General features: G+C 48.8%; 1 protein-coding gene across 1 annotated transcript in view; it reads left to right on the forward strand.

Annotated features, from left to right (window-relative positions):
• Positions 1-1,632: 1,632 nt before the first annotated feature.
• SEMA5B (semaphorin 5B) overlaps positions 1,633-23,548 on the forward strand; it is a 52,830-nt gene continuing 30,914 nt past the window's right edge. The window contains exons 1-3 of the mRNA XM_058438143.1: positions 1,633-1,771; positions 14,533-14,736; positions 19,700-19,799. Of these exons, the coding sequence (XP_058294126.1) occupies positions 1,648-1,771; positions 14,533-14,736; positions 19,700-19,799 (428 nt within the window). The 5' untranslated portion in view covers positions 1,633-1,647. The remainder of the gene's footprint in view (positions 1,772-14,532; positions 14,737-19,699; positions 19,800-23,548) is intronic.

Consider the following 23,548-nt stretch of genomic DNA (forward strand, 5'->3'; position numbering starts at 1 on the left):
TCTAGTTTATACATGTGTCAAATGAGAGTAAGGGTGGTGCGTGCATTAAATGGGATAATTTTCATGGGGGGTCAGGGGGTTGGGGAAACTGGGGCAGAGTCTGAGCCCATCACCACAGTCTGTGGTTCTTTCTGTCTCCCTCTGACACCACCAGCCCAGAAAGCAAGGAAGCAGATGTTACTGGTCTCACTTCATTTCCATAGATTTGCAGGCATCCCTTTATGTGTTACTGAAAAATTGGGTGTAAATCCTATTTTAAGAACACAGTGGAGCTCATTACTTAAAGAACACTTTGGAAAATCCTTTTGGGAAGTGAATAATGATCACCTTGTGTGCCGGTGTTGATGAATTTCTTTTTGTTGGAGTGCAGTTCACCTGGAAGGTCTTCCCGCGATCTCCCCTTTCCATTTTGTGGCCGTCCTCTTTCTCACCGGACAGACCCTGTTCTCCTTTCCTGTGCCTATCATTTCCACATCTCTGCTCCTCCCTCTCCCCCGCCCCCCGGGCCTGCATGTCCGGCTTCCTGATGTTCCTCCAGCAGTAGCTCCTTCTTCTCTGAGAACATGTGGCCATGACTTGCCGGGATCCATTTACTAGCTGCTACTCCTTCTTCAGAAATTCAGTCACAGATGAGTCTCTGGATGCCAGAAATGTGTTTGCCATGTGGGAATGACTGAGCGGGAGTCCCTAGGGTAGGTGTGGCAGGCAGAATAATGGCTCACCAAAGATGTCCATGTCCTAATCCCTAGAACCTATGAATATGGTGCCTTATGAGGCAAAAGGGAATTTGCAGATGTGATTCAGTCAAGGACCGTGAGGTAGGGAGATTATCCTGGATGATCTAGATGGGCCCAATGTAATCACATGGATCCTTAAAAGTAGAGAACCTTGCCCAGCTGTGGTCCACGGGAGAGGTAACAGTGGAAGAAGGGTTAGAGATTGCAATGTGGCTGGCTTTAACTATGGAATGTGGGCAGCCTCTAGAAGCTGAGAAAGGTGAAGAAATGAATTCTCCCCCAGAGCCTCCATTGAGGAATGCAGTCCTGCTAATGCCTTGATTTTAGCCCACTGAGACCCATGTTGGACTTCTAACCTATAGAATCATAAGGTAATACATGTGTGTTTGAGGCCTGGCGTGGTGGCTCATGCTTGTAGTCTCTTTGGAGAGAGAGAGAGGCAGGAAGACACTTTGGGAGGCTGAGGCAGGAAGATCTCTTGAAGCCGGAAGTTCAAGACCAGCCTGGGCAACATAGTGAGATAATATTTACAAAAAATTTTAAAAATTAGCTAGGTATGGTGGTGCAACCTGTTGTCCCAGCTACTTGGGGGTCTGAGGCAGGAGGATCTTTTGAGCCTAGGAGGTCAAGGCTGCAATGAGCTGTGATCATGTCACTGCACTAGACCCTTGGCAGCAGAGCAAGACCCTGCCTCAAAAAAAAAAAAAAATTGTTCCAAGCCACTACTGTGGTGATTTGTTAAAGCAGCACCAAGAAACAAACAACAGCAGCAACCATGTGGTCCCTGGGGCAGTCTGGCCTCATATCTGACCTGATCTCTTTTGCCTGGTTCATCATGTATCCATGACTCACCCAAAATTCTCCCCCTTCAGTGAGTGGTTCCAGCTGATGCCTGGCCTGCATCTCTTGGATGCCCTGTGGCTTCACTCCGTCTCCTGTTGCCCACCACCTCGTCCCTGGGCCGCCCGATACCCCAGCCCAACAGCTAAGGTGTGGATGGACAGTAGGGGGCTGGCTTCTCTCACTGGTCAGGGGTAAGTGTGCCCAGGGGAGTGTGAGGGGGGCTGCAGCAGGTACCAGACTGAGGGGAGAGCAAGGAGAAGACCCCCTCATCTGGGGCATCATCAGCATACCTCCTAGGACCTCAGTCCACTGTATTTGAGCAGCTCTTCCTTTTTAAAAATTGTGGTAACATATATATAACATGAAATTGGCCATTTAACCCTTTTTAAGTCCATGGTTCGGTAGCATCAGGTACACTCACATTGTTATGCAGCCATCACCACCCTCCATCTCCAGAACACTTCATCTTGCAAAACTGAAACTACACCCATTAAACAATAACTCCGGCTTCCTCCTGCCCCAGGCAAGCACCATTCTACTTTCTGTCTCCATGGATTTGACTATTCTAGGTACCTCATATAAATGGAATCATGCAGTGTTTATCTTTTTGTGGCTGGCTTGCTTCACTTAGCATAATGTCCCCAAGGGCCATCCATGTTGTAGCATGTGGCAGAATTTCCTCCTTTTATAAGGCTGAATAATATTCCATTGTATATACCTTTCACATTTTGTGTATCCATTTGTCTGTTGATGGACACTTGGGTTACTTCCACCTTTTGGCTATTGTAAATAATGCTACTATGAACATGTGTACGAATATTCGATATCCTACTTCTGGTTCTTGTGGATATATACCCAGAAGTGGAATTGCTGGATCATATAGTAATTCTATATTTAATTTTTTGAAGAACTGCCAGACTGTTTTACATAGCGGCTGCACCATTTTACATTCCCACCAACCCATTTTAACTATTTTCAAGTATGCGGTTCAGTGGCATTAAGTACATTCACACCGTCCTGTAAGCATCACCACCATCCATCTCTGTAGGAGCTCTTTGAATTACAGAGAACTAACTCTCTGGATGTGAAGAAACTTACTGGGGGAGGTGAGTAGAAATGGGCCCTCCCCACAAAGATTTATGCTGAGCAACTGAATTGATGCTGGAAATCCCAAGAAAATCCAGGCCTTTAGTTGGATTTGCTGCCTGTTTTTGAGCTGTGGGCATGTTTTCAAATGCAGTTTTCGTTTTATGCAGCAACTGAATATCTGATAGTGAAATGTTTCTACGGAGAGAGCCTGCCCATGGGGAGGAGGAAAAGGAGGCTGCTCTAATGAATAGATAAGCTTGATTTGCATCTGGTGACATCCTTAGCATTTAATTTCAGCAATTAAAGTAGGCAAGTCTCCTTTGTTTTCTTTTTCCTTGCAAAAACAATAAAACATTACAGAATGTTTGGTAAATAAGAAACAAAATCCTACTCATGATATTACCTTAGTGAAACCACCACCACCATTTGTAATGCTAATCTGTGCAAGGCATGAACCAAACATACTATTCACCTTATTTCATTTAAGCCACTCTGCTACTCTATGAGGCAGGGGCCTGGTTCTCCCCGATGGTTGCATGCTCTCTGCGCACGCATTTGGTCCATCTTCCTCCACATGCCTGTCTTCTACACAATTGCCCTCGTGATGTTCACACTTTGTTTTCCCAAGTGATGTAAACATTCTTGTTATATTCTTGTTTTCAGTTCTTACTGTGTGTTGACTTACTCTGTCTGGAGGAGCAAGACCAGTCTCTATGATCACAAATACAGAAGATTATAGACCATGTTTATGAGATTTTCGCCATCTGCAAACATTCCCTGGAGTGGCCTGGGCTCCACCCACATGGCTATGTCAAATAATGTCATTTTCTAAATAGCTGAGTCCTGTGTGGTGTGCTGGCATCGAGTAAGGAGCAGACTCCTGAGCCCGGCTGCCTGGGTTTGAATCCAGCTTTTACCAGTTGGACCTCATGCAAGTTACTTTTAACTGGTCTGTGCCTCAGTTTTCCCATCCGTGAAATGGGGGTGATTACAATATCCGCCTCACGGGGTTATTGTTTGGATTAAGTGGCATAATATAAAGAGCATAGAACACTTCTGGGTACATAATAACATGGTTGTTGTTGTTGTTGTCACTGTTACTTAATCCTACTATTACTTAGTCTCTGCCACGAGCTCCCTGCCCAATCTTGCTGTCTCCTCCCATTCTCAGTTTCTTCATCTATAAAGTACAGTGTTGAACTATGTGATCTGTATCAGAGCCCTTCTTGTTAAACTTTTGGTCATCACCTTGTTCCTTTTATCTTCCCCATTGCAGCTGGAGGGATGTGGGTGGGACTGCAGGGAGGACTGCCAGAACACTCATGACACACATGTGTGACTTGGAGGTTTCTAGGAATATATGGAGGAGAGAAGAACGCCGCCCAGATTGCAGAAAGCAGAGGCAGGGGATGAACTTGCCCCTGGGAGAGGGCAAGGGGGTGGGGGTAGGAGAGGCTCCTACCCCCCCCAATTTTAGAGCTGAAAAGTGCTAGGAAGGCTTTCCTCCCTCTGCCCCTCCCCGCTCTGGTCCAAACCTTCCCTCTGGGCCCCAGTCCCTCAGATGGTCTAAAAGGGAAGGAAAGAGGAAAATCCGTATCAAATCTGCTCTATTCAGAGCAATGGGAAGGCATCTGCCTCTCAATCTTATTTTTGTGCGGAGTTGGGCTAAGCTTGGCCCCCCAAGTGGTGAGTGATGGTTGGGTGGGAAGATGCCTTCACCGCCCCCACGGAGAAGCCCACTGCTAGGCCACCATACTCGGTGGCCCTGGGCAGGGGCAGGAGAGAGCTGCCCCCACAATGCCTTTCCCTCCCTGCCAAACTGCAGACAGTACACATTCTTCTCTGCTCTTGGTTTCCCCTCTATTTCCTCTTCTTTTATTTTCCTTCTCTTTTTCTCCCCCTTTCCCAGGCAGGCAGCCAAGTGGAGACTTTGAATGGAGGCAAGGATGGAGGGGACCCGGGGAAAAGGGGACCATGGATCCCCTTCCCCAAAGATCCTCATGGACTGAGCTGGAGGTGGAGACTAAAGGAAGCATGGCCTTCCTTCCCACCCACACTGGCCCCTGGCTGTCAGGCCTGGGCTGAGGGAAGCTGCCAGGTGGCTGTCATCGCGCTGGGCTTGTGGCTCCAGACTCTGCCCTCTCCATCTGGAACCTCTAGAATTTTTTCTCCGGAGCCATTCAGGACCCGGGAAAAACTGCCTCCCACAGCCCCAACTCACAGGAGGCTGGTGTGCAGCAGGAAGTCAGCTTAATAATTTATAGCCAGAAAGCACTCTCTGTAGTAAGGAAGCCAACTCAGAAAACCAAATTAAACTGGGAGGGCTGCTTGGAGAGCACGTGGAGCCAGGGCTGTGGAATGCAACGATAGGGCTGGGGCCAGTTTGTCCTCCAGGGAGGATGGTGAGTGTAGCGGCCCAGGGTGTGGGCTTGTGCAGCAGATTGTCTCGGATTCAAATCCCAGCTTCACTGTGGCAGTGGCAGGGGGACCTTGGGCAAGTGCCTCAGCTTCGAGAATGATGCTTATGTGGGCACCTCTCGGCCTTCTTTCAAAGCTGCCGTGAGATCTTGCACGGAAAGAGCTTGCTTAGCACAGTGCCTAGCATGCTGTCAATATGCTCCAGGCATTTGTACTCAAGCCCTCATCTTTTAGGGTCGTAAGTTGTCTTTTTCTTCCTGATGACACCCTTCCATGGTTTTTTTCACTAAAAAGAAAAGAGGTCTGAGGTTATCCTGGAGAGGACCTCCTTGTCGGCCGCAGTATGAGTGGCCGTGCTGCTCCTGCCTGGGTGCAGCTCTGTGGGCCACACAGCTTCCAACCTGGTCCCTCATTCTCCCTGCTTCTGTCTGGAGCCAAGCCCCACAGTTGGATTGGGGAATTCTGCACAAGGATGCAAATGGGGCTGAGATCCAGCTGCATTCTGGGTGCAAGACCAGCTTCCCCATGTCTAGAGTTGCCCTGCTGACAAATGGCCTGCTCTAATCCACCTGTCCCCTTGCTCACTGCTACCAAACTTCCCAAAGCATGCACGGATCTGACCACATCTTTCTACTGTCCCAAACTATCCACAAGTCCTCCACTTCAGCAGAAGGAAAACTCCTGAATCTTTAGGTTTGTGCTCAAGTCTCACTGTGATTTGGCCTCGGTCCTGCTTTCCAGACTCTTTTCCCTCTCTGCCTCTCTCCACCAGCTTCCCCAGATTGTTCAAGGATAGGCCAGGGCCAAGTCTTTCCCCTGCTGTGCCCTCTGTCTGGAATGCTCTTCACCCCGATGGCTGGGGAAGCTCCACCCTTGTTCCCTTCAAGAGAGTTCCGCCTTCTACATGAGGCCTCTTAGATGCCCGCCTGACTGCAGCCCGTCACCCGCTTTCCCAGGACGTTTTTTCCCTTTTAGGGCACTCACATCAGCTGCTTCCCGCTGCTCTACCCATGCGTCCGTCTTGCTGGACCCTGCAGGAGAGCCGGCCCGATGCATCCTCGTGCTGAATGGAATGGTCCCAGTGTGGCAACTCAGCTGCTACCCACCCCAGAGTGGTCAGGGCAGTCCCCTCTCTGAAAATGGGGGAGGGTTCGGGGGGCACCTGTTGGGAGACTGATTTGCGCTCTGTGGGGGAATTCAGCTCTGATACGCACTCTCTTTGCCTTTGTCTCCGTCATCCTTCGCTCCTGAGCAGAGGGCACCCGTCGCTCTGCAGCTGCAGCTGCGGGCCTCTTGATTGCTCTGGCCTTTTCTCCTGCCCCGGCTTCTCTGCGCTCCTTCACTGTCACTCGCCAATTTCACCCACTCCCCCTGTTACAGCAAACCCTCTTTCTAATCTCTGTGCTGGGAAAATGAGCCCAGGAGAAGTCCCATACAAGGCGGGGAGGCCTCAGGGGGTGTGTGCGTGGGCGTGCCTTCTCTCACACACATGCGCGTGCGTTCACACGCCTCCAGGCACCATTAGAGTGACCTCAAACCCAGAACCCACAGGGAACTGGGACAGCAGTGTGAGAAAAGGCAAGAGAAGCTCTGACCGAAGCTTTGGGAAAATGCTTTCTTCACCGCTGAAGATTTCCCAAAATAGCAGGAGTTGGCTGGTGCTGCATCTCCCCTCCCCCACTCCTACAGCACCCTGCCCCAGCTCCAATGGCAAGCAGGTCCGAGGCAGGGCAAGGCACGCACCTTCTGTGCCCCCTTCCTCATCCAGACCCGGGGCCATGGGTCACTGTCTCTGCTCACTGGAGACATGTCTCTTTTCCTCTTTTAGACTGTAAGTTTCTTGAAGGCAAGGACCATGCTTTTGTCTTGTGAACCTCCCTCCTCCCCACTTTCTCATCTATACAGGGCCCAGCACGTAGTAGGTGTTCAGTAAATGCTCAGTGAAGTATTGTATAAATGAATGAACAGATACTTAGGTAACTAGTGGAATATGTTTTACATATACTAGTAAACTAATATGAATGGATTTCATAAAGAGCCTACTTGGTACCAGACTTAGTTCTGGGTGTATCGAAGCATTCTCTCTAAGCAAGAAGCTATTAACCTTATTTCACAGGTGATGAAACCAAGGTTTGCAACCAGATAGGGCAGCCTCCCAAGCTCAGGGCTTTCTATGATACTATACAACCCTCGGGATAATTGGATTGGCTATATACTGCTGGTGGGAAATTCTGGGATTATTTTAACATCAAATCAGGCAGACATGTTAGAAATAGAAATTTCTGTTTGTCTTGGGAGTATTTCGTTGTATGTATGAGAAACCAAACTGTATGGGATAAGAATTATATTTAGTTAATATAATTGAGATGTGAAAAGCAAGGGCTTAAACTAGTTAAGACTGTATTATTCGCTAATAATAATAGCACTTATACAATGCCTACTTTGTGGCAGATGCTGTTCTAGGCCTGTTAGATAAAAATAACTTATTTCATCTCCACAACAGCTGTGAGCTGGGTGTTATTATTCTCCCTATTTTGCAGAGAAGGAAACGAGAGACACAGCAAGCATAGGAAAGGAGTCTGGAGGTAGACAGAATGGAGCTGGTTCCATCTTCAACGTCCCAGGTTCCATCTACCTTAGCATATGGCTAAAGGTCACGTCCTTTGTTTTTTTGGAGACAGGGTCTAAAAAAAAAAAAAGAAGAAGAAGAAGAAGATGATGACTACTCAAGTAGGCTCAACACCTGTAATCCCAGCATTTTGGGAGATTGAGGTGATAGGATAGCTTGAGTCCAGGAGTTTGAGACCAGTCAGGGCAACATAGTGGACACTGTTTCTACAAAAAAAAAAAAAAAATTGCCTGGCTTGGTGGTATGTGCCTGTAGTCCCAGCTACTCTGGAGGCTGAGGAGGGAGGATCACTTGAGCCTGGGAGGTTGAGGCTGCAGTGGCTGTGATCATTCCACTGCACTGCAGCCTAGGTGGCAAAGTGAGACCCTGTCTCAAAAAAAAAAAAAAAAGGTGACAACTCCACAGGGCCCATATTTATCTGTTCCAGTTTCCCCTACAAAGACTGACTTGACCTGCTTTGCTATCCTTAGCATATGGCTAAAGGTCACTTACCAGCTGCAGATGGCTACTGTGGCACCATTCCTCCTATCTGCCGACCACTCTGGAAAAAGGAAAGCCCTCTTAGAGCACGTCCCTGTAAGCCCCACTGACAACCTCCTCATGCATCTCATGGACCACCTCTTCCTGAAAGACTAGGAAAAGTTTTGAGCAGGGCAGGTTGCCTCCTGCCCTCATGAAGCAGAGGCTCCTTTAGAAAGGAGGAAGGCAAGGACAGACTGAGGAGGCAATGCCTGTCGGCAGCTCCTAGTCTGACACAACTCCAACGGGATTAAGTAAAAACGGGAAATTTTATTTTATTTTATTTTATTATTATTATTTTTTTTGAGACGGAGTCTTTCTCTGTCCCCCAGGCTGGAGTGCAGTGGCGTGATCTCGGCTCACTGCAAGCTCCGCCTCCCGGGTTCACGCCATTCTCCTACCTCAGCCTCCCGAGTAGCTGGGACTACAGGCGCCCACCACCCCCCCGGCTAATTTTTTGTATTTTTAGTAGAGACGGGGTTTCACCGTGGTCTCGATCTCCTGACCTCGTGATCCGCCCGCCTCGGCCTCCCAAAGTGCTGGGATTACAGGCTTGAGCCACCGCGCCCAGCAAAAACGGGAAATTTTATTACAAGGATCTGGGAGTGGGGGTGGCTCATGGAAGCAGAATGTATTTAAACCTCAGGAAAGGGCTGGAACTGGGAACTGGAAAGCTGTCAGCATGCCTCTGTCACCTGTCACTGGTCTTTATCTTCAGATTGTCCTCAGCTCCCATGGCAGGTAGCAGATAACCACCCCACGGTGGGCACAGAGGCTCATGCCTGTAATCCCAGCAGTTTGGGAGGCTGAGGGATTACTTGAGGCCAGCAGCTTGAGGTTACAGTGAGCTATGATCATGCCGCTGCATTCCACCCTGGCTGACAGCAGAGTGATATCCCGTCTCCTAAAAACAAAACAAAACAAAACAAAAAAACAAAAAAAACCAGAAGAATATGACCACCCCACACATTTACATATTCCAGTTTCCTCTACAAAGACTGACTTGACCTTGGGGGTTCACACACCCACATTGCTGTGGGAGAGACCTGATTTGTCTGTTTTGATCACATGACCATCCTGGCACAAGCAGCTATGGCTGGGATGGGGACCCCATGGTACATATGAGGCTGCTGGGGCCTACCCCTTTGACCATAAATGGAGGGGAGATGATTTCCATAGATGGGGACTTCTTGGGAGTTGGGAAGTCACCTCCCAAGTCTAGAATTCGCCTGGAAAACTCAAAACCCGGTAACATTTCCAGTGATATGGGAACAGACCACTCTTCTTTTTTCAGTATGATCCTGCAGTTGTGCTGAAATTTGCAAAGCTGCAGGCACAGACTCCTTGCTCTTGCCTCACCTGGAGGGAAGGTAATTGAGTAGAGGAGATCCCAGATCTAGGCCTCCATCCCTTCCCCACTCATCATGTCCTGTCCTTCCCTTCTCTCCTGAAACAGCAGACAGACGTGCTGTGCTGAGGCCCAGGTGAACACAGTAATATTAATCTAGCAATTACTGATTCAAGAGGGACTTGGAGGACATATTTACATAAAAATCATAATGAGAATGGAACTTCTGCTGCAAAACTTAGGTACCTTAAGGCCTGGGGTTCAGGGTAGGAGAAGAGGCCCAGGATATGCTCCTAATTCGGGCCCCTGGAGCTCAGGATCTGGCCACATAGAAGGCCAGGCCTGGGGCTCTGAAGATGGTGGTCAGACCTGGGGCGGGGAGGCAGAGAGGCCTGGGAAGGGAGCACAGGTCAGCGGGAGGGTGGGAAATAGTGAGGGGAGAGGAGGGCAATTGTCCTGGCACCTAGGGTGTTCTTAGGGGCTGACAGGAGAAAAGCCCCAGCTAAGGGCTAAAAAGGTGCTATTTGCATATGCATTGAGTATCCCTAATGAGGTGTTCTATCAGTCAGGGTCCCCCCGGGAAACAGATGACATACTCACTTGGGGCAATGTGAGGGCAGTTTAATAAAGGAACTGTTTACAAAGGTGTAGGAGGGGGATGTGGGAACCATATGGGATAACTCCCTGTGCAGTACCCAGGGGCTGGTAAGCAAGGAGGCGGCACCACCCCTAGTTCTGAAGGAAGGACAGAGGGAGCGATTTCCTTCCGAAGCCTGGAAGCAGATGAGCTCTGGTCTGTTGAGGGATGCAGCTGTGCTCACTCTGCTGCCTTCTCCTCCCTCTGTTGGCCAAACCCAAGCAGGGCCTCCTTGGATGCAGTTCCCCCACATCCATCCACCTCCCAGGCGCAGAGCAGGGAGGAGGAGAGCCAGGGCAAATGTGGAGGTCCAGGCAGAGGGCGTCCAGCATAAGTGTCAGAGGGCAAAAGGAAGTCCTCCAGTCCCTGTTCCTCTTTCCCCAGAGCACCAGAATAACTCATGCTAGTTGATCACTCAGTGTTGGCCAGGTACTGCTCTAGGCCTTTTAAAAGTAATAACTCCTTTCCTCCTCACAACTGCTAAAGAAGTTGATATTGTTATTATCATCCCCAGTTTGGAGAAACTAAGGCAGAGAGAGGTTAAGTGTTTTTCCCAGAGTCACACAGCTAGCAAGGAGGAGGGCTAGGACTGGGCCTCGGGTTATCTGGCTCCAGAGATTTGGCCTTGCCCTTTGAATCCCTCTTCCCCAGCCCTGTGGCCTTGTTTGAGGGGCCAGGGGTCAATGTCAGGAAAAGGGGTTGGTGGGCTCCAAGAATGGGCAGCACGGCCAAACCCCATGCCACAGGACGGACCCAGGCTAGCACTGAGGAAAAATTCCATGTGAGTGACAGTGTGAAAAACCATTCAAGGGAGTAGGTTTGGACCAAATCTCCCTCCCAGAGGGTCTCTGCTAAGAGGAATGGTTAGGCTCTTCTGGGGAGGACCAAAGTATGAACAAGTTTGAGCCTGAGGATAAGGGGATCAAAAAGGTGCTGTGGGTCCTAATTCCCTGTGGGGTGCAGACCAGGGAGAGAGTGAGGGGAGAAGGGGCCAGTTGGGTGCTCTGGCTTCATCCTGTTATTTCCTTGGAGGCTTGCAGCCATTCGGTGGTGGATATTATTCCATTTCACACACACGTGAAGAAACTTAGGCAGGAAAAAAGTAATCCTACTGTAATTTTCCAGACCTGGAGTAAGGTAGGGGCAGTAGGAAGGGAAGAGAGAGGAAGGGTTGGGGCAAAATTCTTAGAGCAGGAAGGAGCCCCAGCCCTCTAGTCCTCCAGATTCTACCCTGGGAGCTGCTCATCAGAATCACCTGGGAATTCCATACCTGCCAGCCCAGGACTCTGCCCCCTCAGGGGGATGATTCTGATTCACCCCAGGTCCTGTCAGGGATCCCTAATCTAGTTCAACCTTTCATTTCATTGCTGAAGAAAGTGACACCAAGGAGGTCAGTCTGGGTTAGAGACCTTTGAGATACGTAGGGTCAGCGGGGCTTGGTGACATGTTGGATAGACTAGCGAAGGAGAGAGGAGGTGGAAGGCGACAAGTTAGACAAATGTTAGGCTTTTTCCAGGAGTTTTAGTGAACCCAAACTAGTTGTTTAAAACTTTCTTAAATCTAAAAACTTTATTGAGTAGCCAATATGTTTACCTGGTCACAAATGAAAATAATGTAAAAAGATATTTACTGAGAAGCCTTGATTCCCATTTTGCTACTTATAGATAACCTACTAAAATTAGTTTTGGTTTATTTTTCTAGTGTATATCAATGTTAATATAAGCAAATATAAATACATATGTTCTTATTTTACCCTCTTATTTTCACAAAAGTTACCATGCTATTAAGCTGTTCTGCACCTTGCTTTTTTTACTTTTTTGATATGGATATTTTTCCATATCAAAACCTAGAGAAAGCCTGGGCAGCAGAACAAAACCCCTCCACTTACAACAGAACATGCCCCTCTAGCCAGGCATGATGGTGCACGCCTGTGGTCCCAACCACTAGGGAGGCTGAGCTGGGAGGATCACTTGAGCCCAGGAGGTCAAGACTGCAGTGAGCCATGATCATGCCACTGCATCCCAACCCAGGCGAAAGAGCAAGACCCTGTCTCTCTAAACATAAAATAAAATAAATAGAGAAAATCTTCAGACTTTTTAACGGCTGCATGATATTCCATTGTGAAGATACACCCTAGTTTATTTAGGCAATCTACTGTTTCTGAATATTTGGTTGTTTCCTGCCTTTCTTTTCTTTCAAAGAATGGCACAATGAACAATCTCGTTCGTAAGTCACTTTGCACATGTGCAGGTGCCTCTGTGATCTGTTTTTGCCTCTCAACTATCTGTGAAGAGGCAGGTTTGATTTTTCAATTTACAATCTGTCACAGATGGATACTTATGTAAAATTCAATAAAAGTAAATTACTAGAGAAATGAATTTAAATAAAACATGCAGCGTACAAGCCTGAATATTTTGTTACTAGATTCAATACACATAAAATTACTCTGTCAAATTATTGTAAAGATTTTTAAACACTGACTCTCAAATCTCTGCATTTCTGTGACTGTGGAGTTGTTCCAGTGTGTGAATTGACACTGGTTTGTGGAACACATTTCAAGGAGCAAGAGTGTAGACACAAAGAATTAGGTTGCTAGGTCAACGGGTAAATACATGGGTAGTTTTGCCAGATATTGCCAGGATCACTCCACAGGTATTGTACCATCTTGCACACCCCAACCCCCACAGCAGTATATGGTAGTGGCCCTCTCCCCACTGCTTCACTGAAAGACTGCAGCATGTAACTTGGATTTTTGCTAAATCGATAGATGAGAAGTGGTATCTCAGTCTATGTTTTAACTTGTGTTGCTCTTATTATGAGTGAGGATAAGTGTCATTCATATTTTAAGCCCCTGTTTGTATTTATATTCTTTGCCTATTTTTCTACTGCATTGTTAGTCTTTTCCTTCTTGATTCCTAGAAGGTCTATAATCGCCCGATGAATTCATCTTGCTCGCTGTCCAGAAAAGCCAATGCATTGAGAACAGTGGGTTTTTGCAATACAGAAAGAACTTAATAGATGCAAAGCCAGCTAAGCAGAAGGACAGGAGTTTATCATTATTCAAAGCAGCCTCTCCCAAAATTCAGAGGTTAGGGCTTTTAAAGGGTAGTTTGGGGAGCAGTGGGGCTAGGGAGTGGAGAGTACTGATTGGTTAGGTTGTGGATGAAATCACAGGGAGTTGAAGCCTGTCTTCTTGTGCTGAGTTCAGTTCCCGGTTGGGGGGGCCACAAGGTCAGATGAACCAGTTTAGCAGTCTGGGTGGCACCAGCTGATCCAACAGAATGCAGGGTCTGAAAAATACCTAGAACACCAATCTCAGGTTTTACAATAATGTTATCTATAGGAGCAATTAAGAATCTTGTGACATCTGGCTGAATGACCCCTGAGCTATACTGTCTTATCCTGTGGCTAATTTGTTAGTATTACAAAGGAGGTCTGATCTCCAAGCAAGGAGGTGGTTTGCTTTGGGAAGGGGCTGTAATCTTCTTCGCTTCAAAGTTAAACTGTAAACTAAATTCCTTCCACAGTTAGCTGGGCCTAAGCCTAGGAAAGAGCAAGGGTAACTTGCAGGCTAGAAGCAAGATGGAGTCTGTTGGGTCAGATTTCCTGCACTGTCACACTTTTTGCAAAGGCAGTTTCAGTTCTTTATATATTAGGAATATTAATCTCTTGTCTGTGATATGAATTGCAAATACTTTTTCTAGTTTGTCATTTTCCTTATGACTTTGATTGATGTTGTTTTTGGGGAGAGGAGGGGGAAGTGCAGGTGTTTGTTTTTTAATGTAGTCAAATTTATCTATCTTTTCTTTGATGGCTTCTGGATTTTGAGCCATGGTTTCCCATGCCAAGATATAAAGGATCCTGCCTGAATTTTCTTCTAGTATTTTTATGATTGTTATCCTTAATATTGAAATCTTTTGTCTGTTTGAATTTTTTCCTAGTATATAAAGTATGAATTATGGATCCAGATTTATCATTTTACAAATAGCTACCCATGGCCTCAGCTCCATTTATTAAACTCCCTAAGATACTACCTTTATCATTAAAACTAATTTTAAACCATTTGGGATCATAAATAGAAAAGGCACTATAATTTGTCCGTTTTATACAGAATGCTATTACAAGGGAAATTAGCTTTCAGGGAATGATCTATATCTTTGCATTTACTAGAGCAGAGCAAACTCTGAGTAATATAAATACAATAGAAATTTATTTTTCAAATCCTGTGGGGGCACTGATAACTACAAGGAAATTGAGGGAAGTGGGCCCAGATGGAGGGAGCGCTTGGTGAGACTGAGTGTTTACGTTGCAGGTCTTCTCCCCTGTCTGCCTCCCGGAGCTAGGACCGCAGAGGGGCCTACCATGGTGCTTGCAGGCCGCCTGGCTGTCTCGCTGCTGCTGCCCAGCCTCACACTGCTGGTGTCCCACTTCTCCAGCTCCCAGGATGCCTCCAGTGAGCCCACCAGTGAGCAGCAGCTGTGCGCCGTTAGCGAGCACCCCACCGTGGTCTTTGAAGGTAAGAGCTGCTTCCTACTTGGCCCTGTCTTGCAATGGCCGTGTCCTGAAGGACTTAGGTCAGACCTTGGCAGGATATTTCTGGCTGTTGGATGTCCTCGGGATGTTCATTAACTGCTAGGTCCCGGGGTCCTGAGACTCTACCTCTGGTGCTGGATGTTTTAAGAAGGATGGGCAGCAATGGGCTGGAGGGGTCTAATTTTTGTCTTTTGGTAATTTATTCAGGCCCTTCATGCATACCAACCTGGGGAAAGGGGAGTCTTTTGCTAGAAAAGGAAGTGTGGATGCCCTGGGTGGGGGTGGCTGGGGGTCTTAGCATGACTCATGCATTAGGAGGTGCCTGGAGATCTCTGGAAAGCTTCCTTCTGCTCTAAGGGGCTTCAGGGATCCCTCTCTTTAGGGTCTTGGGAAACCCCAGTGCAAGGGCCCTGGTGACTCATAACTCCTTCTGTTTGTCAAGGGAGGGTACGAGAATGTCCTATTAAAGTGTTTCCCAAACTGAGATCTGTAAATCACTGGACATATTCCAAGGGGTCTGGAAATTCTGGATAAGAGTTTCTAAAATTAGTATATACATTCTAATACTTGCTAAAAAACAAAGCACAAATACCAGAGCATCCCAGACATTGTCTCATGACCTGTTGCCCAGTTTGGGGGGAGTCATGGTTGTGTTACAGTCACATTAGTACTTCTTGAACCACCACCTCCTTGGCAGCTCACACTGGGATCTGCAGATGTAGTCTCAGGGGTCCTCAGGTTCTTAAGTTTGATCGACACTGGCGGGTTTCCTCCTCTTAGTAACCCTGTTGGGGAGGCAGTGCCAGGAGATCGTCACTGCCTTTTACAGATGGGAAGGCCTAGGCGTGGTGGGCCAGACAGGCTTGTCAGAGCCAGTCCTCAGTGCTGGGCTCCTGACTCCACGTGCAGTGCTCTGTCCACTGCCCACTGCAGAGTGATCTGTTGTTCTATGCTCCGGTGGCCCATACAGGAGGACATGCAGAGCATCATCCTGCAGGAGTGGGTGGGGCAAGACGGAACCCAACTGGAAAAATCAACCAATGAGGCCTAGGATTTGAGAGGTGGGAGAGGCAGTATGCACGAGAGTCTGGGGGAGTTGTGGAAGGGTGGGATTCCCAGCTGTGGGCTGACTCCTCTCAAGGAGGAACGTTTCCAGCTGTCTTCTCGGCGCTGTCTTATTTGAGCTGGGATCCAAGGCTTTGAAGGCTTAAGTGGATTAAAGTAAATTAACAATGTCCTAAGCATGCAAAACGCGTGCACACCCTCAGACTTCTGATGGCTCCTGGAGTGCTGGTGGCTGTCACTGAAGAGGACAGAGGGGGACAGAAGGAGTGGATTCTTAGGGCTACCCTCCTCACATTGGGGCCCTTGTGGCAGCTCCTAATGAAACATTTCCTCCCAGGAGCTTTGTTGGGGGCAATATTCGCCTGGCTGAGTCTGGGGGCAAGGACATGGAAGGAGAGCCGGGGAATCCCTGTCTCCCGACCAGGCAGGTCTCTATCTGTGCAAATTGGGTTGGGGGAGGAAGTCAGAGAGGTGGGAGATGTCTTCTGTGTGTGCCTGGGTCCCTTGAGACCATTTTTGATCCTCAGGTATGAATTGAATGAATCTGACTTCTCACCCCATCCTCCTACAGAATGAAGGAATGCCCCCCTCCTCTTCCCCATTCTGACAGCTTTGAGTTTCCTATCCATTCGCCGAATTTTTATTGGGCCCTGCTTTGTGCCAGGCACAGAAGGGGATGCTGTGGGGCCTCGGAGGTGAACAAGAGTTTCCTTTGTGTACCTAATGATCTCGTATTGTTGGTTAAAAGTCACTGCCTTTGGTCCCTCAGCCCAGCTGGTACTGGTTCTGGTCTTGGACCAGGACTGGTTCTCTTGTGTTCCCACATGCCTTAGCACTGCTGAGCACACAGTAGGGACTCAATTCCCATTGGGCAAAGGACTGTGCTCTGGGGATGCTGTGTTCAGGAGAAGTTGCCCTAATCAAGGACAGCACCAACCCCAGCCTCCAAGCCCCCTAGGATGTTACACTTCCTTTCTGACCAATCTGTAGGCTGCCAGCCTTGTATCTGTGAGTTTCCCTCTCCCCTGACACCTGACTGAGCTGTGAATAACCCCTAAATACCCTAGAGGAGCTGCCAGTCGCAGAATCTGACTGCTGTTTTTCTGTTCTGTAAGGTTAAATTTTCTCCTGTGGGTTTCTCTTAAGGGGGGCCAAGCTGTGTTTCTCTTCAGCCTGCATATTCTCTCATTTGCCAGTGTTACCTTTCCAGGCAGCAGGAGAAGCCAGCCTGGACTTAACACTGGCGGTGGTTAATCCACAAGGTGGGTAATTGAATTGACTATAATTAAAATCACAGGCACGTCATGGAGAATGTCATTTTTCTCTTAAAGTCACTGTCCAAAGCCTTTGCCGCACACGGAGCTCAGAACGTGCTTGGTGTTTTAAAGACAGCCTTCCCTTTGGTCCCCTTGGCCTGTTTAATATGAGCAGGCTGGTTCCCTTCCCAAGGCCCCCCCGGGATCCCTGTGCTATGCCCGGCCCCTTCTCTCCCCACTTCCCCCATCCCCCTTGCCCATGTGGATGAGGGCTACTGGGAGAGGGATGGAAACTGGAAGAGGCCACCACCCTCCATGCCCCCACCTCCACCTCCCCATTTTTATTCCATCTTCTACCCTGTTTCCTCTTCTTTTCCCCTCCTCCCCAAGAAAGGGCCTAAGTGAAGACTGAGCTGGGAAGTCCCTAGATGGAGTATCTACTGCAGACCCATCATGCCACCTCCTCCCTCATTTAGCTGCCTACATCTGGAATGCCCTTGTTGAAAGGGAAGGAAGAAATTAAGGTGTTTGCTGCTGTTAAGGAGCTCCCAGTCTCATAGGGACAGGGAAGACCCCACCCTACACACACAGAAAATATTTGACCACATTCAGAGTGGTCAAATACACCATAACATACAATGTGAATGGAATGGAAAGAATAGACAGAATTTGGAGCAAAATAAGATCAGGGTGGAGAGGTTGTAATCCAGGAAGGCTTCCTGGAGGAGGAGGACCCTTGGTTTCATTTCTAAGGTAATATAATATTTATCCAGGATTTCTGAGAGGTCAGCTAAAAACCTAACCCACCAGACTCCAGATCCACTTCTTATCCCCTATTGCCCAAAAGCCATCGTGACTACATGACAATTCTTGCCAACCTATAGTCACCAACCTATAATCACCTGCTGGGGGCAAAGGCAGGCCCAAGGGGTTTGCTTCATTTTGCTGCAGAATTTCTTTCTTCTTCTGTTTTTAATCATGCCTATCACAGTTTTCTGAAAAACATCCAACTCGCAAAACCTCCAGTTCTCCAGGGAGCGATTAAGTGTTTGCCTGTCGTGCAGAAATGAAGGGCTGCTTTTACTCTGTAGTGGAGGGATAATGAGCAATGATTTATTTCCTTTGGATTACACACACACACAGTCTCTCTCTCTCTCTCTCTCTCTCTCTCTCTCTCCCCTCTGGCCCTTCTGTGAGTCAGTTGCTAAGGCACTGTGGGGAGAAAGCATAGTGCCTACCATTATCCTGAATCTTTATCACCATCGGCATGAAAGTTCCTCTGCTCCATGGCTCTCTCCTTACTGCTGCCAATTCCCACCCATCCATGGGTCCTGCATAGGCTGAGGGAGAGCTACCAGGAGGCTGTGAATCAAGAAGAGAGAAGTGTGTCTCCAGCAGGAGGGAAACAGGGAGAGTCAGCTGGCACTTTCTAAGCAGGCCCTCCCAGACCACTCCCCATCCGCCCAGAGGCTGTGAGGTCTCCTCTCTGCCCACCCAGTCCCTTTGAAAGGCATTGATTGGGAACAACCTTCCTTGGAGGCAGGGTGGACACTGACCGCCCAATCTCTGCACCTCCCACCTCTGCAGAATCTTGTCTGAAAATCCAATTCCCCTCATACAAGAAGGGATTCAGGATTATTCATATATTTGTTCAAACACTGCTAGGTGCTGGACTGAGCCTGGAGATCTAGGAAGCAAAGTCTTTCTTGGCCCCCAGGACAAACTACCAGGCTAGACACACAGTGTAGCAGTAAAGTAGAAGACTATGGGAGCCCTTAACCCTGGCTTGAAGCAGGCAGGGAAGGCTTCTTGGAGGAGGTAGGGATGGGGGTGAACAGGAATTGTTCCATCGAGGGAGAACAGAAGCACAAAGTTTGCAGGCTCTTGTGGGTTGGATTTGGGGAAGTGTGAAGTGTTTGTTTAGTGTGGCTGGGGTGGAGAGTTTAGGGAATGTAAAAGGTGAGGCATCATTCTTTCAGGGGATCAGTAAATAATCACTGTGCCAGGCACTGGACTTGGGAGGACAGTGGGCCGGAACCCAAGGGCCTTCACAGGAGTTGGAGTTTTCCTGGGGTAATTGGGAGCTGTGGATGGGTTCTGGGCTGGAGAGTGACATGACCACATTTGCATTTGAGAACAAGCATTCAGGTTGCTTTGTGGGAAATGGACTCGAGGGGCTGGCCTGGAAGCCAGGCTGGTTAGGAGGCTGTTGGCACTGCTCCAGACAAGAGCTGGTGGTGGCTTGGATGGGGGTGGGATACAGTGGGAAAAAAGTGGATGGATTTCAGAGGCAGTGTAGAGGTAGAACAGGCAGGATTTGCCAGTGTGTACTCCTGTGGCTAGTGAGGGTCTGGGAGAAGTCAAGGGCGAGTATAGGTATCCCTTCGTGCCTCTGCTGGGAAGGTAGTGCCCTCCTCTAAGCTAAGGAATGTGGCAGAACAATGACTACAACACACACTCCCAAGTCCCTGGGGGCACACAGAGGTGGGCAGGTGGCACCAGGTCTCCCGGGTGCCACTGCCCCACTTCCCCCTGACTTTCATCCTTCTGTTCTGTGGTCTGCCGCGGTGCAGCTGGGATCCCCTGGCCCAACAGTAACCACAGGGTTGCCTCTCCCTCCACCAGATCTGCAGCCGTGGGTCTCTAACTTCACCTACCCTGGAGCCAGGGATTTCTCCCAGCTCGCCTTGGACCCCTCCAGGAACCAGCTCATTGTGGGAGCCAGGTAACAAGGGGCAGAAGGGTCGGGGCCGGAAGTGCAGGGACCTGGAGCTGGGAGGAGGGAATATTATTCAGGATGAACTCACCTGGGCAGACCTGTGTGCTGGGCCCCGTCCTCTCTGCTGGGCCCTCTCCATGTGGATGTCTGTCCCCCCACAGAAGGAAGTGTGTGTTGGCTGGGTGGGGGTGGGGGTGACTCTTGACCTCGCAATCTCAGCCAGCTGCAGGCCTCTGTGGTTGGCAGTTAGGGCAGGGATGCCTGCTGGCCACCTCCTGCCCGGTCCCTGCCCGGCTGTCAGAATGGTTTTCTGGGCCAAATCCCTGGGAGCTCCATGCAGAGAAGGTGCCCAGGAGCCCCCTGCTGGCCAGCTGGCGGCCTGCACCTGGGACGGCTGGGTAGGGGTAGAACCTTTCCCGAAGGACCTCACCTGCCTGTGGCCTGACCTCTTAGTCCACTGTTCAGATCCAATATCAACAGATAGTACTCTCCGGGGGGACCTGTGGAGACTTTCTGGGTGGACTAGGAGGAGCTTATTCCTCATGAAACCACAGACCATTGGCTCTGGTAGGGAGGGGGCTTAGAGAGGGCCAACCCCAGCGGCTCCCACGGTGCAGTCCCTGGCCCAGCAGCACATGAGAATGTGTTGGAAATGCAGATTCTTGGGTCCTTCTCAGACCTCTTGAGTCAGAAACTCTGGGAAGAGGCAACCTGTGTTTTAGCAACCCTTCCAGGTGGCCTGATCACACTCAAGTTTGAGAATCTCTGGTGTCATCCAACCGTCCTTATTTTAAACAGGCGGTAGCAGAGGCCCTGAGAGGGGAAGGTGACCTTCCCAGCATCACATAGCATCGTGACAACAGGGTGTGGGGACTAGAGCCAGGTCTCCTTAACCCAGGCCTAGAGTTTCTCTGCAGGTCTGTCTGCGTTATCGCCTGGGACTGCACTACTTTTCAGCTCTGCAGCCCAGAGGTTCTGACTCAGTGGGTGTGCGGTTCGGGAGAGGGTGGCCACGGGGTTGAGCACTTCCAGTCCACACTGTAGCTGACCATCCTTGCCCTGGAGCTTTCCTTAGTTTCTCCACCACTTCATTTGCTGTATGAAAATGAGGCAAGTCAAGAACAGAGCTCTGGATTAGGTGTGGATGAGCTGGGTTCCTGTCCTGGGGGATCTTGACCTTGTAGCCTCAATTTCCTAATCTGTAAAGTCTGGGTTACAGTCTCTGTGCCACCAATCTCACAGGGCTTCTGTGAAGCTGGGCCTGAAAGCATTTTTCTTTTAATTTTTCAATTTTTAAATTAACTATTTTGTCTTATGGTAGGACATTCAAAAGGTACAAAGGAATATATGGTGAAGAGCAGGGCCACCCCCTCAAACAAGCAGGACCCCTGACTGAAGGTCCACCCAGTGGTGAGGTTCTTGACTGTGCCCCCAGAGGGAGTCTGTCCATATGCAACTATACAAGAGGATGGACTTTATTTTCCCAGCAAAGAGAGTAATTATTTTACTCTCTATTTTGAGATGATGGTAGATTTACACACAGTTATAAGAAATAATAGAGAGAGATCCCATATACCCTTCACCCAGTTTCCCCCAAGGCTAACATCTTGCATAACTGTAGGACATTACAATCAGGAAACTGGCCTTGATGTGATCCTTCAACCTAATTCTGATTTCACTCGTTTTACATGTGTACTTTAACAAACCCAAATGGTAGCGTCCGAAGACTCCTTGTGAAATCATTTCGAAAGCTGCCATTTATTCTGCACCAGCCATGTGCCAGGCACTACTTTATGTGTCACGTATGTAGTAAGTCAGTTACCGCATATAGTAAACGTAGTAAATCACACATGTATTTAATCTAATACATGTAGTAAATCATGCCTGCAGTAAATCATTGAATCTTCACAAGTGGGTGAACCCAGGAAATGGGTTCTATGTACCCCCATTTTATGGACCAGACCAGGAAACTGAAGCTCGGAGAGGTTAGGTTACCCTATGACTGTGGTCACACTGTTCTTCCTCATCCGCTCTGTGGCTTCCCCAGAAAGTGGTTATGTTTTCTATCTGGAGGCTTCCCACACAAAGATGGAGGGACACTTTTTCCTGCATCCTTGAGCCTGGCTATGCCCTCAGATGGATGGGGAAAATCAATTCTAGACCTGGTCCCTTAGGCTTCTTAGAGCCAATGTAGTGGGTCTTTGGCCACTTTCTTTTTCTGTCTCCAGCTCATTTTCCTTCCTCCTTTTCTTCTGCCTGACATTGTCTTCCCTTCTTCTTGATCCCCTGGACCTCTGGAATTCAGGCTAGGGAAATTTTTTATTCATTTATAACCCTCCCTTGTTCCACAAGGGATTTAGGGTGGGTCAGGCTACAGAGATTTCTCTCTGTTCTCATATTCCAGCTCCCAGGAGAGCTGATTGCAATGTTGTGATGAATGATTTTTGATGGGATAAAAATGAATAAAGTGATGCAATGTTTCCCCTAATTTGTTAAAGCTGTGAGCAGATGCCTGTGTTACCTGAGCAGGCAGCTGGGGCACAGCCATAAGCTGAAGCTCATCTGTTCCCAGGCCAGGAGGGTGGGATGGGGAGAGCTCTGCTAAGGACTTGGGGAGGGGGTTGGAGAGGGACAGCAGAGGCCTGGAGCCAAGGTCACCCAGGAGGCCCGCCCAGCCCCAGGACAGCAAAGAAGCTGAGTGGGGCCTGGGCCTGGAGCCAGAGCTGGGAAGAGAAGCCTCCCGGCCTGCGGCATCTCCTTCCGGCTCTGGATTCCTTCAGTAGGGGCCCTCTTTCTCTTTCTGGCCCACTCCACAGCCTTTCCCCTCATTTCCCTCCTCAGCTGAGGTAGGCCAGAACTTTCTAAAGTCTTTATTCCTAAAAAGTTTAGGAACCAAAATAGGAATAGCCCAAAGAAGACACAAGAACCAAAGAAAGAAAATTGTTGGGGAAAACCAAGACTTTGCATCTGTTCAGCATGAACAGAGCCTTTAAATGTGCATCACACCATTCCTCTGTCTCCACAGTCCTGTGAAATAAGAAAGACAGCCATTCACGTCCCCATTGTACAGATGCAGGCACTGAGGCTCTCAGAAGGTGGCAGGTGGCTGAGCTGGAATTCTCCCTGTCTGTGCATGGTGGCCTTCTGACTCCAGCATCCATGCAAAGAAATTTCAGCAGCGGCTGACACTTAATGATACTCAATAAGTGTCTGATATCATTATTACTAATAGTAGTATCCTCTTTATTACTGAAGGTGAAAACTGTTTGAGGTAGATGTGTCTGGAAGCCCTGTGCAGGCTGGACTGTGGGGAGAGGGATAGTGAGGTGGTGGATGGGGTCGTTTGGGCTAGAGGAGAGAGGGTGGTCCATAGAGGTGGCCACAGAAAGGTCAGACCCAGAGTCACTGACTGCTGGAGAGACTGCAGGAGATGAACAAACAAATCGGACCCAGGACCCAGGGACGTGGAGCCAGGAGAGATGACTGGCCTGTGTGAAGAGGGGCGAGTCAGGGTGGCGGGCCAGAGTAGGAGGAAACTGGCTGTCTGCATCCCTGTAAGAGTGCGATGAGGCTTTACATTTAACAGCCTCCATGGTTGGAAAAGGTGGGGTCAAGGGGTTCCTCCCAGGGCCAGCTGAGTTGGCTGGGAGCAGAGACAGCATGGGACTTCGAGGAAAGTCTGGGTTTGACCCCTAGCCCCTTCACTTACTATCTTGGTGACTTGGGCCATCTACCCACCTTGCTTCCTCATCTGT

Source organism: Hylobates moloch, unplaced genomic scaffold (assembly GCF_009828535.3).
Source record: "Hylobates moloch isolate HMO894 unplaced genomic scaffold, HMol_V3 SCAFFOLD_4, whole genome shotgun sequence".
NCBI lineage: Eukaryota > Metazoa > Chordata > Mammalia > Primates > Hylobatidae > Hylobates > Hylobates moloch.